General features: G+C 52.1%; 1 protein-coding gene across 2 annotated transcripts; it reads left to right on the top strand.

Annotated features, from left to right (window-relative positions):
* The first annotated feature begins 670 nt into the window (after positions 1 to 670).
* On the top strand, positions 671 to 3,970 carry LOC125542645 (piriformospora indica-insensitive protein 2-like). Of its 2 annotated transcripts, XM_048705762.1 has the most exons (3): positions 671 to 1,404; positions 2,432 to 2,852; positions 2,952 to 3,970. In XM_048705762.1, the coding sequence occupies exons 1-3, from the start codon at positions 1,156 to 1,158 to the stop codon at positions 3,653 to 3,655; spliced, it is 1,374 nt and encodes a 457-aa protein (XP_048561719.1). In that variant the 5' UTR covers positions 671 to 1,155; the 3' UTR covers positions 3,656 to 3,970. The 2 variants fall into 2 exon arrangements, with proteins under 2 accessions (XP_048561719.1, XP_048561718.1); XM_048705761.1 differs by having other exon boundaries at positions 2,432 to 3,970.
* The last annotated feature ends 10,676 nt before the right edge of the window (positions 3,971 to 14,646 follow it).

Genomic DNA, 14,646 nt, shown 5'->3' with positions numbered 1-14,646 from the left:
GCCCAGAAATGCACGTACAAGGGCCGGACGTCGCTCTCTACTGCTGACTCAAATGGACAACAGGCGAATGAATTCCTCGTTCGTTTCGGTCGGTCGGTTGGACTTTCTCTTCGGGTAATTTTACTCCTCGCACGACCGCCATTTATATTTACTCGGCTGCGACTCATTATCACGATAATTTCCCCCTCTCTCGCATCCACCGCTCTCTCCCGCTCGGCTGCATCCACTCCGACGTCGCCCAAATGCAATTGTACCTCAGTCCGCGGATGTTTGAGTGGTCGAATTAGATATACGTGGCTGAAAATGCTCTAATCCGTGTCATAAAATATACTAGTTTGAATCGAATTGTGCGGTCTATATTTAAATCTGTGTTAAAAATAAGTTTTAGGGACTTAAATTTAAGCTTTCGGCTATGAACCACATTTTGGTTAACTCCTCAAATCCAAGTTAAAGTTTGAGGAGTCATAAGAGGGCCTAAACTTGAAGGGATTGGCTAGAGATTCCCTAATCACCCCTCATATTTTTCTCTTTGAAATTTCAACCAGATTTGTTTTTTGGTGCACTAAAGCCAAGCTAAGGTACCCATCCATCTGAACCGAGCAGAGTAGGATCACGTACACACACTGCACAAGCCATAAATCCATTGGCCAGAGCTTTTCTCTGCCTCTCTTTGTAGTACCACCGTTGCCATCTTTCCATCATCAGAATTCAGAAACCGCCGTCCCCTCTTCTCTCTCTCCCTCTGGCCTCTCTTTTCCTACAAACCGCCAGCACAAGCACAAAAGCCACCCGCAACACGCAACACGCAGCACACTCTCGTGTCCCCTGCTCCTCCTCCTCTCTCCTTTCCGTTGCTCGCCGCCTCGGGATCCCCGGCGCAGCGCAGCGCAGAAGAACTGAGCTGGCCTTGGCTTGCGTAGGAATGTCCCGGCCTGCCGCGGCCTCCGTCTCTGCGCAGCCAAACCCACATTTATTTGCCACCTAAAAGGGGCACACCTCCCCACCCCAGCTTCAATTCCTGGCCAGCCGCATCGAGAAACGCAGAGGAGGTCGCTCGCGACAGCGCCAAACAATGGCGGCTATATAGCGAGCAGGGCAGGCAGACCGGAGGAGGAGCAGAGCTTCTTGTTAGTTTCCTTCTGGACTGCTGCTGCGATGAGGCGTGCTCGCGGCGGAAGGCTGCTCCCTGTCCTCGCCGCGCTGTTCGTGGCGCTGCTCCTCGTCTCCGGCTGCGCGGCGGAAGGGGAGGACGAGGTGGGCTCGCCGGTGGCGGCGGAGGAGCCGGAGGCGCCGATGGAGGACAAGGAGAAGGCGGCCCTGTACGCCGCCATCGGGGGCTTCGTCGGCAAGGCGTGGAACGGCTCCGGCCTCTTCCCTGACCCCTGCGGCCAGACTCCCATCCAGGTTCGTCTTCTTGTTCGTCTCCCCCACAGCTAGCTCCTTTTCTTTACTCAGCGTCTTCGGTTCTTGATTGATTCATGGGAAATGGTAGCTTCAACAACTCTGAGCAAACTGAGGATTGTAAAACACCAAAATTTGCCCCCTTTTTTCATGGATTTATGCCCAGTCAAATCTTTCCTGTTCTGCATTACATTCTCTTGAGATTCACCACAAATCGCTGCAGAAAAGGATCCCGATTGTTTGCACAGTACATCCAATTAGTCGTCTTATATCTTGGGAACGCACAGTGAATTGCTCCGAGCAAGCGTTCCTCAAACATGCTTTTTATCGCCAAGATCCCGTCAAATTCTCAGCACTGTATCATCGCTCCAAGCTCCCCTGTTCTTGTGTGCACCCTCTGTTTCATCCCATTTTCACCTGCAGCAGCTCTCTCACTGTTTGCTCCATTGTTCCTCAACTGTTTCTCCTCGGAAAATGCAAGATTTACTACCAGTACTCCACTGTTTGGACGATTGAGACGAAAACCTCTGTTCCTCGACCTACGGCCTCGCGATTGTTGCCTAATTTGGGAGCTTATTTTCTTTCTCCTGTGCGCAACAACTTTCTTTCCCCGCACATGATAAGAATCTGTGATTTGAAATGTCAATGTATTCTTAAACGCATCCCATTTCGTCCTTCTTTTCCCATGCCTCTGTCCTCTTGCTCTTTTGCTTTGCCCGGAGAATTATTGGTACCAAGTACTGTACTACTTTTTTTTACTTTCACCGATTTAACACTTGTTACCTTCATACGCAGTTACTTAGTTTAACCTCGTTTACATCTGCTGGGAATTATTTACAGTCCCAGTCGTACTACCAGAATCACATTTTGAGTGAAACATTTGGTTATTGGATCCAAATTTGTTAGTAATACTTCTCAATTTGCCTGCAATTTTACTGAGTGATGATTTGGCATTCAATTTTACTGAATTCGATATTCAAATTCAGTGCAATAATTGGTTCTTGGACCCCCATTCTGTTGTTTTCTGCAGGGGGTGTCATGTGACCTCTTCAATGGCGTGTGGTACCCAACGGTGGTCAGCGTCGGTCCAGTGCTCGACAACTCGCTGCAGTGCGCGCCGGACGCCAGGTTCAGCCCCCAGCTGTTCGACCTCCGGCGCCTCAAGAGCCTCACCTTCTACGCCTGCTTCCCGGCGTCCAACCCCACGACGATCCCGGCGACAAACTGGGACAAACTCGCCGGCACCCTCGAGACGCTCGAGTTCCGCTCGAACACGGGCCTGGCGGGCGCCATCCCGGCGTCCCTCGGCCGCCTGGCCAGCCTGCAGTCCCTGGTCCTCGTCGACAACAACCTCACCGGCGCCGTGCCGCCGGAGCTCGGCGGGCTGGCGAAGCTGCGGCGGCTCGTTCTGTCCGGGAACGGGCTGTCGGGCCCCGTGCCGGCGACGCTCGGTAACAACAACCCCCAACTACGCCGCCTCGACAACGAGCAGCTGCTGATCGTGGACATGAGCAAGAACTCTCTAACCGGGTCTCTGCCTCCGTCGCTAGGTGGGCTCAAGGGACTGCTCAAGATGGACCTCAGCAACAACCGCCTCGAGGGGCGCATCCCGCCGGAGCTCGCCGGCCTCGAGAGCCTCACGCTGCTCGACCTCCGGAACAACAGCCTCACCGGCGGGCTCCCCGAGTTCGTGCTGGGCATGCCGGCCCTGCAGGACCTGCTGCTCTCGAGCAACCCGCTGCTGGGAGGCACCCTGATGCAGCACGGCTGGGAGAAGATGGCGAGCCTGGCGACGCTGGACCTGTCCAACGTCGGCCTCGCCGGCGCCATCCCGGAGTCCATGGCGGCGATGCCCAGGCTGCGGTTCCTGGCGCTGGACCACAACCGGCTCTCCGGCGCCGTGCCGGCCAAGCTCGCCTTGCTGCCGAGCATCGGCGCGATGTACCTCAACGGCAACAACCTGACGGGCACGCTGGAGTTCTCGGCCCGGTTCTACCAGAGGATGGGCAGCAGGTTCGCGTCCTGGGACAACCCCGGCCTGTGCACGGCGGAGACGGCCGGCGGCGCGCCGACCGGCGTGGCCGTGTGCAAGGACGCGCAGGACCCGCCCCGCGTCGGCGTGAGGGACGGGATGGATGGGGGCGGGAGGAAGCCCGAGGCGAGCTCGAGCCTCCCGGCGTCCTCCTCGTGGTCTGCCATGGTCGCCGTGCTCTGGTGGTCGGTGCTGATTCAGGGGATGGTGCTGGCGTTGTAGGCAGCAGCAAGTTCGGGTTCACTGATAGGCGAGGGAACAAAGACATGGAGGAAGCTTGTAGTTAGCTCGATCGGCTGGTTTCCATGGTGCTCTGGTAATTCTTTTGGCATTTTGGCTGCTCGCGCTGTTCTTGGTCTGGAGTAATCACAGTAGGTTAAGAAAGGAGCGTGTAGTGACAGACGGGTAGATTGTTCTTTTGGGTGTAATTAGGCCTGTTTCTGCTGTCCAAGTTACAGGATGTGGATATATGCAAAAGTTGACAGCCCTCATCTTTATCTATAATGGTGAAATTTCTGAAAGTGAAATCTTTATCTAGTGATGACTTTTAGTGCCTGTGTGGAATATTTTGGCTGGTTCCAATTAGTCACTTATGCATGATTAACTAATCCGAAATTATAAATCCAGCCCTATGTATCTTACACAAGTGATGTTCTTTTCTTGCACTTAAGAGTACTCAAATGGAGTAGCATCTGCGTTGCATTAATGTTCTACGACAGGACAATAGTTTTGAGTTCCGACTCTCGCCTTCATCCTGGAAAACGCGCAGCACATAGCAAAAATGAGGCACATATGTAATCCGCACACGAATACAGAGTTAAGAAACAGAGCAAGGTCTGTGAACTACTCCCTCCCAGACGTTTTGCAAGCTAAGAGCATTTACAGCCGCGGTTGCCAAAACCGGCATTCTATAAGTCCGCGGGCGCGTGCAGACGAGCATGCAACGTGAATAAAAACTATGCAGACCGTCGAACGAACATAGAAACGCTTATAAGCAACATTTCGACCACCAAAAGATCATCACAGTAAGTCCACATAAACCGACGGACAAAGTTCTAAACTAGATTACTAATAATAATTAAAAAGAAAGATGAAGAAACAGCGAAGCTTCACCACTTCCTCGTCTCTTTGCCCTTTCCGGGCGGCGACACTGTTGTAGGCGTCCGTGTAGTCGGCGGTACCATGCAGTGGGTGGTCGGAGCCCGTCACCGTAGGTGATGTCGTAGGAGGGGGAGGAGGAATCGATGAAGCCCTTCATCCTTCGGACAGTGGGGTCCTGCTTTCTCTTCAGCATAGCCACTGTCTGCGCCGCCTCGCGCACAGATTGCTCTAGCCCAAACCGGAGCTCCTTCGCATTTTTTCTGACGGAGCTGGCGGGCGGGCGTTCGTCCCCCCCGTCAGTGACCGGTCCGCCCGTTCGGATGTTTGAAACTGGTTTGAGACGTCCGACTGTTGGTGCTCTACATGGGTTACAAAATTATTTTATAGTATATTATAAGACGGAGAGTTTGGCAGTAAAAACAGCAATGATCACTCGATCTGCAAAATCCCGATCAAGCTCCCCCGGCCAGCGTCTACCGCATGGATGTCAGGGCGTTGCGCACCGACCGATCATTCTGATCCGGGCCGAGAATGCTTAAGCCAACTCCACTGCACGATCCCAAACGGACGTCCGGATTGGCTGGATCTTGTCCGTTTGAGGCGCTGATGGGTTCGCCTGTGTCCGGCTTTGTCAGATAGGTCGTGCATGCGCGAATCGCGTGGCCGCACCCCAAATCGTGTCCGGAGTGGACATGAATAAAAAAAATATATAAAATGGAATGAAATAACTAAAAAAGTAAGTAAACGCATTTAAAAAACATAAAACATATATAGGGGTCGGCCACAAAACAGCCCAGTTTCCACGGCCACTTAAAAGGCCCAGTTTCATAATTAACATATAAAAACAAAATAAAAAAACTCCTCCCGCGCGCTCCTGCCGCGTCCATCGGTGCCGTGGCCGTCGCCATCTTCACTGGCCGCCGCTGTCGTCGTCGTCGTCGCTGACGAGGTCGACGTATGCCGGCGGCGTCCGCACGTGGGCCGGAGGTGCGTGGTGGACGGGGGCGGGCTGGACGGCCGGAGGTGCCTGCACCACCTCCTCCCGTGGCGACGCTGCCCGCTCCGGTGAGCGCGGCGGAGTGGGGTACCAGTTCACGCCCACGCCGGCGGCCATCTCCAGAGCAGTGCAGGACCAGCCCCACCCCTGGCCCAGCAGCTGCTGGAACGCGGCCGGCGGGTCCTCCTCCATCGCCTCCTCTGGGAAGGCGACGTCCCCGGCGGCAGAGAGCGCCATGGCCTCCTCCAGGCCGTCCCACTGCCGCTCGTCGTGCGTGTTCATGGAGTCGTCCATGACACGCTGTAGGAGACGGGCCTCCTCCTCCGCTGTCATGCGAGGAGGGGGAGGTGGTGACGGAGACGGGGAAGGCGATGGCGTGGGCGTCAAGCCGCGCACCCGCGTACGCCCGCGCGCCTCTGCACGTGGCCTCCACGGCCCCGACACGGTGCCGGCGAAGTAGGACGCGCGCTGCACGTCGTGCTCGTCCTGGAGCCAAGTGTCCCACAGCGGGGAGTCGGGGGCATACCTGTGGTCGTAGTACAGGTCGTCGGGGAGGAGGCGGCGGCGGCGCGCGATCTCTTCACGGCCTGCACGGCCGCTCCCCGGGACCGGCGGGATCGGCACACGATCGACGGACAGGTGCCAGTTGTTGGGGAGGTGGACGTCGCTCCAGGGAAGCAGCGTCCTCGTCTCCCAATAACGGCGGCACACCGACGCGCGGACGTAGTACCGGCCACGCTCGCCGGCGGACGTGGGGGCGATGGAGAAATCCGTCGGCGCGGGGGCCCGGCGTGGTGGTGATGCGGAGCCGGCGCGACGCCCGGCCTCGCGGTCGTGCTTCCTGGAGCCGGCGCGGCGCCCCGACGAGGAGCCGGCCCTGCTGTCGTGCTTCCCCTTACGGTTTCAGAAGCCCATGGCGTCGAGGGTGGCCGGCCGGCGAGCTCGACAAGGAAGGGGCTAGGGTTTAGCGCGGTCGGGTTTCGAGGAGGCCGCTGGATGGAGTGGGACAGTGTGGACGACGACCGGTCCACGAATTCCTCATTTAAGAAGGACGGCGACCTTCCACTGGGCCGATGACAAGTGGGGTCTGCCACCCGTGCGCATTGATGTTGGCGGGCGGGAGGTAGGTGGCCGCCCCGCCACGCGGCCAGACGCGGACGAGCAGCGCGTCCGTTCGATGTCCGCGGCGATCCAAACCCGACGCAAAGATGCGTTTGAAATGGGTCGGCCCGGACATAAAATGGACCAGATGCGTTCGGGCCTTCGCGCGCTGGGCCGCCTTGTTTGTCCGTTTTACCTCATACGGACAGGGCCAGGCAGAATGGGGTCGCGCGGTGGAGTTGGCCTTAGTACTACCGCGCAGTGCTTCGTCAGCGTTGTCTCTTGTGCGTAGATCCAGGATTTTTTTTCAAAACTATGACCTTTTTTATAGCTAATTCTGAAACTATAGTACCCACTGCCAAAATATCAAAAATATGACCCTGTCGGCCTTGTGGTGGCCGAAGTGGTAGTTTTCGGCCGGAACTAGGCTGAAAAGGACTTTTCGTCCAGCATTAGGCCGAAATGAGCCTCAGTTGGGCCGAAGAGGTGTCGTCGGGGTGGGGTGGGCCGAAAATAGTAGCTTCGGCCAGGCCTAGACCAAAATGGGCCGTTTTCGGCCAGCCCGCAGCCGAAAACCTTTTCGGCCAGGCCTAGACCGAAAAGGTCTGGATAAGGCCGATCCCGTCGTCGCCTTCCTCCTCTTGCTCGCCTCTGTTCTTTCTCGTTCCTCTCGTTCTTCTCTGTAGAGCTCGCGTCTCCTCCCTGATCTCCTCCAATTTGCACTCATTTACACAACCAAGGCACAGAATAGATAGATCATAGCATTCTCCACCGGCCTATGGTTTTTTTTTCGTTATGGGTTAGTTTTTTGTGCGCTTGGGGGAGGAGCCATGGTGGGGTGGAGGAGGTCCGGTTGGGAAGGAGGTGGTGGTGAGGAGGAGCAGCAGCTGTGGAGGAGGAGGTGGTGAGGAGGAGCAGCAGCTTGTGGGGTGACCGGAGTTAAACCTCCGGCCGTCGAGTGGGCGGCGCTGCCGTTGTCCGGTGGCCGGTGCCGGTGACCGGAAGAGACGCACGCTTCGAAGGTATAACCATGGCGTAACAAATTTTCTCTAAATTGTATAGTTTATTAGTTAGAGTTAATATGTTTGTGGTGGCATTTTAGCGCGTAGTTAGTGTAGCGGGTAATATTAGTGTTCGTTGTGATTAATGAGAAGATGACAATGTCTGACAGGTGAAAATGTCTGAATCAGTAAATTTGAATGTTTACTACGGCGCTGGTAACGTTCGATATAATGAGTTGGGAGTTGATCTTAGCAAGTTTAAAAATGGCGTCATGACACTAGCAGACCCGGACAGACTGGACATTAGACAATTGAAGTACTGGTTGACAACTAGTTTCGGGCTGGATCCTGAAGTATGTTCCATCAGTATTCACGCATTGTGGACCAAATCTTGTAAAAATGTCAAGTGGGAGTTGATGCCAGTAGATAGGAGCCAACATTGGTTCTCCCTGTTAAGACGCTGCCGAGACCGAAGAATCCACCCATATGCACTTGTGCAACCTGTACCGAAGGAGGAGAATGCCGTACAACTCCACAGGGGGTATGAACCCGGCCAAGGCAGTGAAGTGGCTAACGAGATTGTTTTATCCGGGTCACAGCCACAAGATGTGGATGCTAGCCAACCCGAGAAAGAGTCAGACTACGTGCCACACAATGTTTGTGGTCCTGATACTGGGCAGAGTAGCCAGTCGATAATATTAGCTGGTTCCGGTTTTGCTGATGGGGATGAGGAAGGGGATGAAATGCAGAGGGTGATGGAGGAAGAGGACGAGGATGGATTGGTGGAGGAACTGGATTCTGAAAATTCTGAGGATGAAGTGGAGGTACCGATTCCTTCTGCATGGGAGCAGGACATATCCACTGGCCTTACGGTGAACGATGGCCATGAGACTCCATGGCAGTATAATCTGAACCAAGTACAGATAGGGGCTATGTTTGATACAAAGAAAAAATTGAAGTATGCGGTGATAAAGTGGGCTATGTCTACGCAGAGGGTTTTCCGGACACACATATTCAAGTCCAACAAACTATACCGTGAAATGTGTTGAAACAGGTTGTCCTGGGAAGGTGCACGGGCACGTGCCGAAGTATGACATCCACTGGGTTGTCACCATTGTCGTCCCACATAATTGTGTGAGGAAGAACCTGCTGGTGAAGCATCCGAACCTGACTTCAAGTCTCATTGCGCAACTCATGTATACTGAGATAGTAGAGAAGAAAGATATGGAAGCAAAACACATCCAGACAGCAGTGAAGGTCAGATGGAATTATGTCATTCCTTATGGGAAGGCTTGGAGGGCTAAGCAGAAGGCTATGGAGGAAAGGTTTGGGACGTTCTTCGACTCATATGATAATGTTGTCCGTCTCCTGGCATACTGAAGGAGAGGAATCCCGGCACTTATGTGAACGTACAACACATGAGGTTGCTGAGTATACCAGATTTCAAGGTGTTGAAACGAGTGTTCTTCTCTTTTGCTATGTGCATCGAAGCTTTCCGGCATTGTCCTCCTGTTATGTTTGTGGATGGTACATTCCTGACCGGTCAGTATAGAGGGCAAATCCTGACTGCTATTGGTGTGGACGGGAACAATCAAATCATCCCACTTGCCATGGCATTTGTGGAGGGTGAGAACTTTTCAGCTGGGTATGGTTCTTCCCAAGTGAAAATTGCCATCGTGAAGGACCGACCAAACGTGTGTGTCATTCATGACAGACATGCTGGTATATTGAAGGCCGTGAAGACACTACGTAATCCAACAGATGACGAACCAACACCTTGGAGGGACTTGCAGAGCCGGTGGTGCATGCGCCATCTTGGGGCTAATTTTTTCTCACAGTTCAAGAACAAGCGGTTGATGAACTTGTTCAAAAAATTATGCAAGCAGAGCCAGCAGCAAATACGAATTTATTTGGTCAAAACTAGATGAGTTTACTAAGAAGCAGGTCCGTGCGAGGAAGAAAATGGAAGAAGATCAGGTTAAATTAGCAGCACTCGTCGCGGAGCTAGAGGAGCCAGTAGGTCTTTGTGACTTGCCAGCAATTGACCCTCCTAATACTAAGAGAAAGAAGGGAAGGGCAATAAAGAATTTTTCTGAGTGGATAGAGAAAGAGCCTCCAGTGAATTGGTCTTTGCTGCATGACACACATGGAGCTAGGTATGGCCACATGACAACCAATCTTGCAGAGGTGTATAACTTTGTGCTGAGAGGGAATAGAGCATTGCCACTCACAGCTATTGTGGAGGCTGTATTCCATGGCACTTTGAGATATTTCAGAGAAAGGCACGAGTTAGCAAAGAAGCATATTGAAGATAATCAGAACACACCTTATTGTAGCCGTGTCATGGAATACATGGCAAAGAAGATAGAGAAAGCAAAGAAGCACACTGTCAGACTCATAGGGAATCAAGAAAGGAGGTATGAGGTTCAGCTTCCTACCGATGGTTTTGGTTCTGGAAATGAGGTGAAGACACACGAGGTAAAAATTGGAACGGAATTTTATCCAACGTGTGAGTGTACATGCAACAAACCGAAGTTGTTGCACCTACCTTGCTCTCATGTGTTGGCTGCCTGTGGCCAGATTGAGTTGGATGCTATATCCTTCGTGTCCCCATACTATTTAAAAGAGGCAGTGCTCAACACCTGGACAGGCGAGATGACAGGGTTTAGAGTCGTCGGCAATTTCAACAAGGTAAACGACGGTGAGAGAGTATACATCCCGCATCCAGACCTTCGGCGAACAAGTAGGGGCAGACGAAAGGCCCGTCGCATCCGAACGATATGGACCAGTCTGAAGCTGGTGGAGCAACCAGACAATGTTTGTTATGCGCGGCTTATGGGCATAGGATGAAATATTGTCCCGACCTGAACAAAGATGGTGCTTCCGCATCGACGAGTGCTTCCACATCGACGGCTGCGACAACAGGAGCAAGAGGCGGACGTGGTCGTGGCAGTCGAGGCCGAAGGGGCGGACGAGGAAGAAATAACTCACAAGCTATATAATGTGCCGTAGTGGGTTTTAATATGTAATATGTCAGGACTATGTTTTAATTTGTAATATGTGAGGACTATGTTTTAATTTGTAATATGTCAGGACTATGTTTTAATATGTAATATGTCAGGACTATGTTTTAATTCGTAATATGTCAGGACTATGTTAATTTGTAATATGTCATACTATGTTTTATTTGCACCTGAAGATTTGTTGTTTGAATTGCAGATATGTCTTCGTATCCGTTGCTTAATGGTAACATCGATAGAAAGCACCGGGGCGCCCTTACGGAAGCGGGCAACAACTTAGACGTGTTGGTCACTCGTACCCCAAAGACTAACTGGCTGATACACGATTCATGGGTTGATAGGTATGTGTGCATATAATGGAGACCATATAATGACTTACTATGTTTGACATACTTTTCATAACCGCTAACAATCTCTTTATTTTGTAGGTTAAGTTGGGCTGGACTTCTACCCTTGGCACGGCTGGTTGAGGGTACATTGGATGAGTGGATTGATGGTCCGGACTTAGATGAGGCAGGTGAACCATTGCAGTTACACAAGAGGCAAGTGAAACGTTTCTCTTACGACAAGTCACTCCTTACCTGCTTAGTAGATAGATGGAGACCAGAGACACATACGTTTCACTTTCCTTGGGGAGAGATGGCGCCTACTTTACAGGATGTGTCTTACTTGTTGGGATTACCTCTGGCCGGTGCTGCCATAGGTCCCTTAGAGGCAGAATCTGGGTGGCAAGCAGCGATGCAGACCCGTTTTTTGGCTGCGGTCCCGACTGCTAGGGCCATAGACAACGATCCTCATGGACCTCTTTTTAGATGGTTGAGCCAGTTTCAGGTAACCATCACGGCCACTTAAACAAATGTTGTTTTTTAGTTGTCCGATGTTCATACAATTATTACGTTTCTATGTAGATTGTCTCGTTAGGACATCCCGACGTTCAGTTGTCGGAGGCTACAGATTGACCGGTCCCTAGAGGCATATATTCTTTGGCTGTTCGGCAAGACAATGTTTACGGAGAACCACGTGACCACTGTCGATGCACGACTCATCGGTATTGCACGAGAGATAGCTGACGCACGTTGCCCTGCGGATATTCTACAGAGGAGTTTTGGTTCTGCTGTGTTAGCGGCTACGTACAGAGGCCTGTGCAAAGCTTGCTTGTTGAAGTCTAGAAAATCTAGTCTTGTTGGATGTCCATTATTGTTGCAGCTCTGGTCATACGAGAGATTCCCTATTGGACGACCCTATGTCTACATGTTGATAAACCTTTTGGTTTGGAGGACTTAGCTGGGGACTTATGTGCCTGCTATCGGCGACTTACCTACTATGGGATCTGTTTGGACACGGCGAGAGGTACTTTTATATTAAGTAACAATTAATTCAATTATTTCTTGCCATTCAATAGTATTACTAATGCTTATTTGTTGTCATGCACAGAGACAGTTTGCGCATACTCAGGTTAGGGGATGCTACCCGTCCTTCATGGCGCAGTTTGATAGTTTGCACGAGGATCAAGTTATTGGGAGCCATACTCGCCTCAGGCTATATCATCGAGGTACCCAGTTGGGATTTCTGGATTGTGCACTAGAGATCGGCACTTTTGGATGACCAAGGCCAAGTTGGTGTTCGACGTGACGGTTGAGGAGATGTCTCTTCATAGGGTGATGAGACAGTTCGGTCTATATCAAGAGCCTGAGATTCCAGATATTCCACACTTGCCAGACCACGTGCACAAGTAAGTACTAATACTATTTTAGTTGGCAGCTCTGCATTCATAATATACCTAATCATGTATCGCGCATGTCAATCTCAGGGACAGTCGCCTAGGAGGAAACAAGTCCATGGCTTATTGGCTTGAGAGCATTACCCCTTACGTTGACGAATGGACTACCGCTGCGACAAATATCTGGGGTGAGGTTCGGCCCTTTAACTGGGAAATGTTCGGGTTGTATCTGCAGCGTTACCGGCATACAACGAGGATCTACTTGGTTCCATCAGCTGCTCCTGATCAGATCGAAGCCCCTCTCACCAGCGATATGTACCCAACTGCCTCTGTTGTGGGAACCAGACACCACGCGGTAAATGCCTTGGTTCTCATATGTTAAGTCTTTTGTTAATCTGGACATATTCGCTTGGTTGTCTATTCGTGGTGTCTATCATACAACGAGGATATAATTGGTTCATCTTTGTGTACAGGGTGACTTGACACTACAGGCGCGAGAGGAGGTTTCCGCTTTAATGCGGCGCTTTCAGAGGGGAGAACTATCCCACCGCGAGAGGGCGTCTCATGGTTGAGGCGTCTTGATGACAAGCTACGCGGGATTTACGCAGCTGTTACGTGTAGACGGACTTCGGATGTTGCACTTCCTCCTCCAGCACATCGTCCGCCACGTCCCTCTGTACAACATTCAGAACCACGACCCTCTGTGCACCGTTCAGAACCACGACCCTCTGTGCACCGTGCAGAACCTCATCCTTCACAGCCAGGGAGATCTTCCTGGCATGAGCCACCTCCTTCCCACCTCCTTCACAGCCAGGGAGCTCTTCCTGGCATGAGCCACCTCCTTCACAGCCAGGGAGCTCTTCCTGGCATGAGCCACCTCCTTCACAGCCAGGGAGCTCTTCCTGGCATGAGCCACCTCCTTCACAGCTAGGGAGCGCTTACTGGCATCAGCAGATGAATCTAGGTAACACTACTTACTACATTCTTTTGAACAGCGTAGTAATCGTTCTTGCAATTCTCAGCAGTTGTGACGCCCCCGTTTAATCGTACACTAATCATACACGCAAACATGTACGATCAAGACCAGGGACTCAGGGAAGATATCACAACACAACTCTACAAATAAAATAAGTCATACAAGCATCATATTACAAGCCAGGGGCCTCGAAGGCTCGAATACAAGAGCTCGATCATAGACGAGTCAGCGGAAGCAACAATATCTGAGTACAGACATAAGATAAACAAGTTTGCCTTAAGAAGGCTAGCACAAACTGGGATACAGATCGAAAGAGGCGCAGGCCTCCTGCCTGGGATCCTCCTAACTACTCCTGGTCGTCGTCAGCGGCCATCACGTAGTAGTAGGCACCTCCGGTGTAGTAGGAGTCATCGTCGGAAGGTGGCGTCTGGCTCCTGGGCTCCAACATCTGGTTGCGACAACCAGGTAGAAGGGATAGGGGGAAAAGAGGGAGAAAGCAACCGTGAGTACTCATCCAAAGTACTCGCAAGCAAGGAGCTACACTACATATGCATGGGTATCAAATGGAGTAAGGGTATCATATGTGGACTGAACTGCAGAATGCCAGAATAAGAGGGGGATAACTAATCCTTTCGAAGACTACGCTTCTGGCAGCCTCCGTCTTGCACATGTAGAAGAGAGTAGACTGAAGTCCTCCAAGTAGCATCATAGCATAATCCTAACCGATGATCCTCCCCTCGTCGCCCTGTGAGAGAGCGATCACCGGTTGTATCTGGCACTTGGAAGGGTGTGTTTTATTAAGTATCCGGTTCTAGTTGTCATAAGGTCAAGGTACAACTCCAAGTCGTCCTGTTACCGAAGATCACGGCTATTCGAATAGATTAACTTCCCTGCAGGGGTGCACCACATAACCCAACACGCTCGATCCCATTTGGCCGGACACACTTTCCTGGGTCATGCCCGGCCTCGGAAGATCAACACGTCGCAGCCCCACCTAGACCAACAGAGAGGTCAGCACGCCGGTCTAAACCTAAGCGCCCAGGGGTCTGGGCCCATCGCCCTTAGCACACCTGCACGTTGCGAACGCGGCCGGAAGCAGAACTAGCCCCCTTAATACAAGAGCAGGCTTACGGTCCAATCCGCGCGCGCCACTCAGTCGCTGACGTCACGAAGGCTTCGGCTGATACCACGACGTCGAGTGCCCATAACTGTCCCCGCGTAGATGGTTAGTGCGTATAGGCCAGTAGCCAGACTCAGATCAAATACCAAGATCTCGTTAAACATGTTAAGTATCCGC

Source organism: Triticum urartu, chromosome 3 (assembly GCF_003073215.2).
Source record: "Triticum urartu cultivar G1812 chromosome 3, Tu2.1, whole genome shotgun sequence".
Lineage (NCBI taxonomy): Eukaryota > Viridiplantae > Streptophyta > Magnoliopsida > Poales > Poaceae > Triticum > Triticum urartu.
The sequence above is the reverse complement of the archived record's forward strand: the minus strand, read 5'-3'. Positions and strand labels throughout refer to the sequence as shown.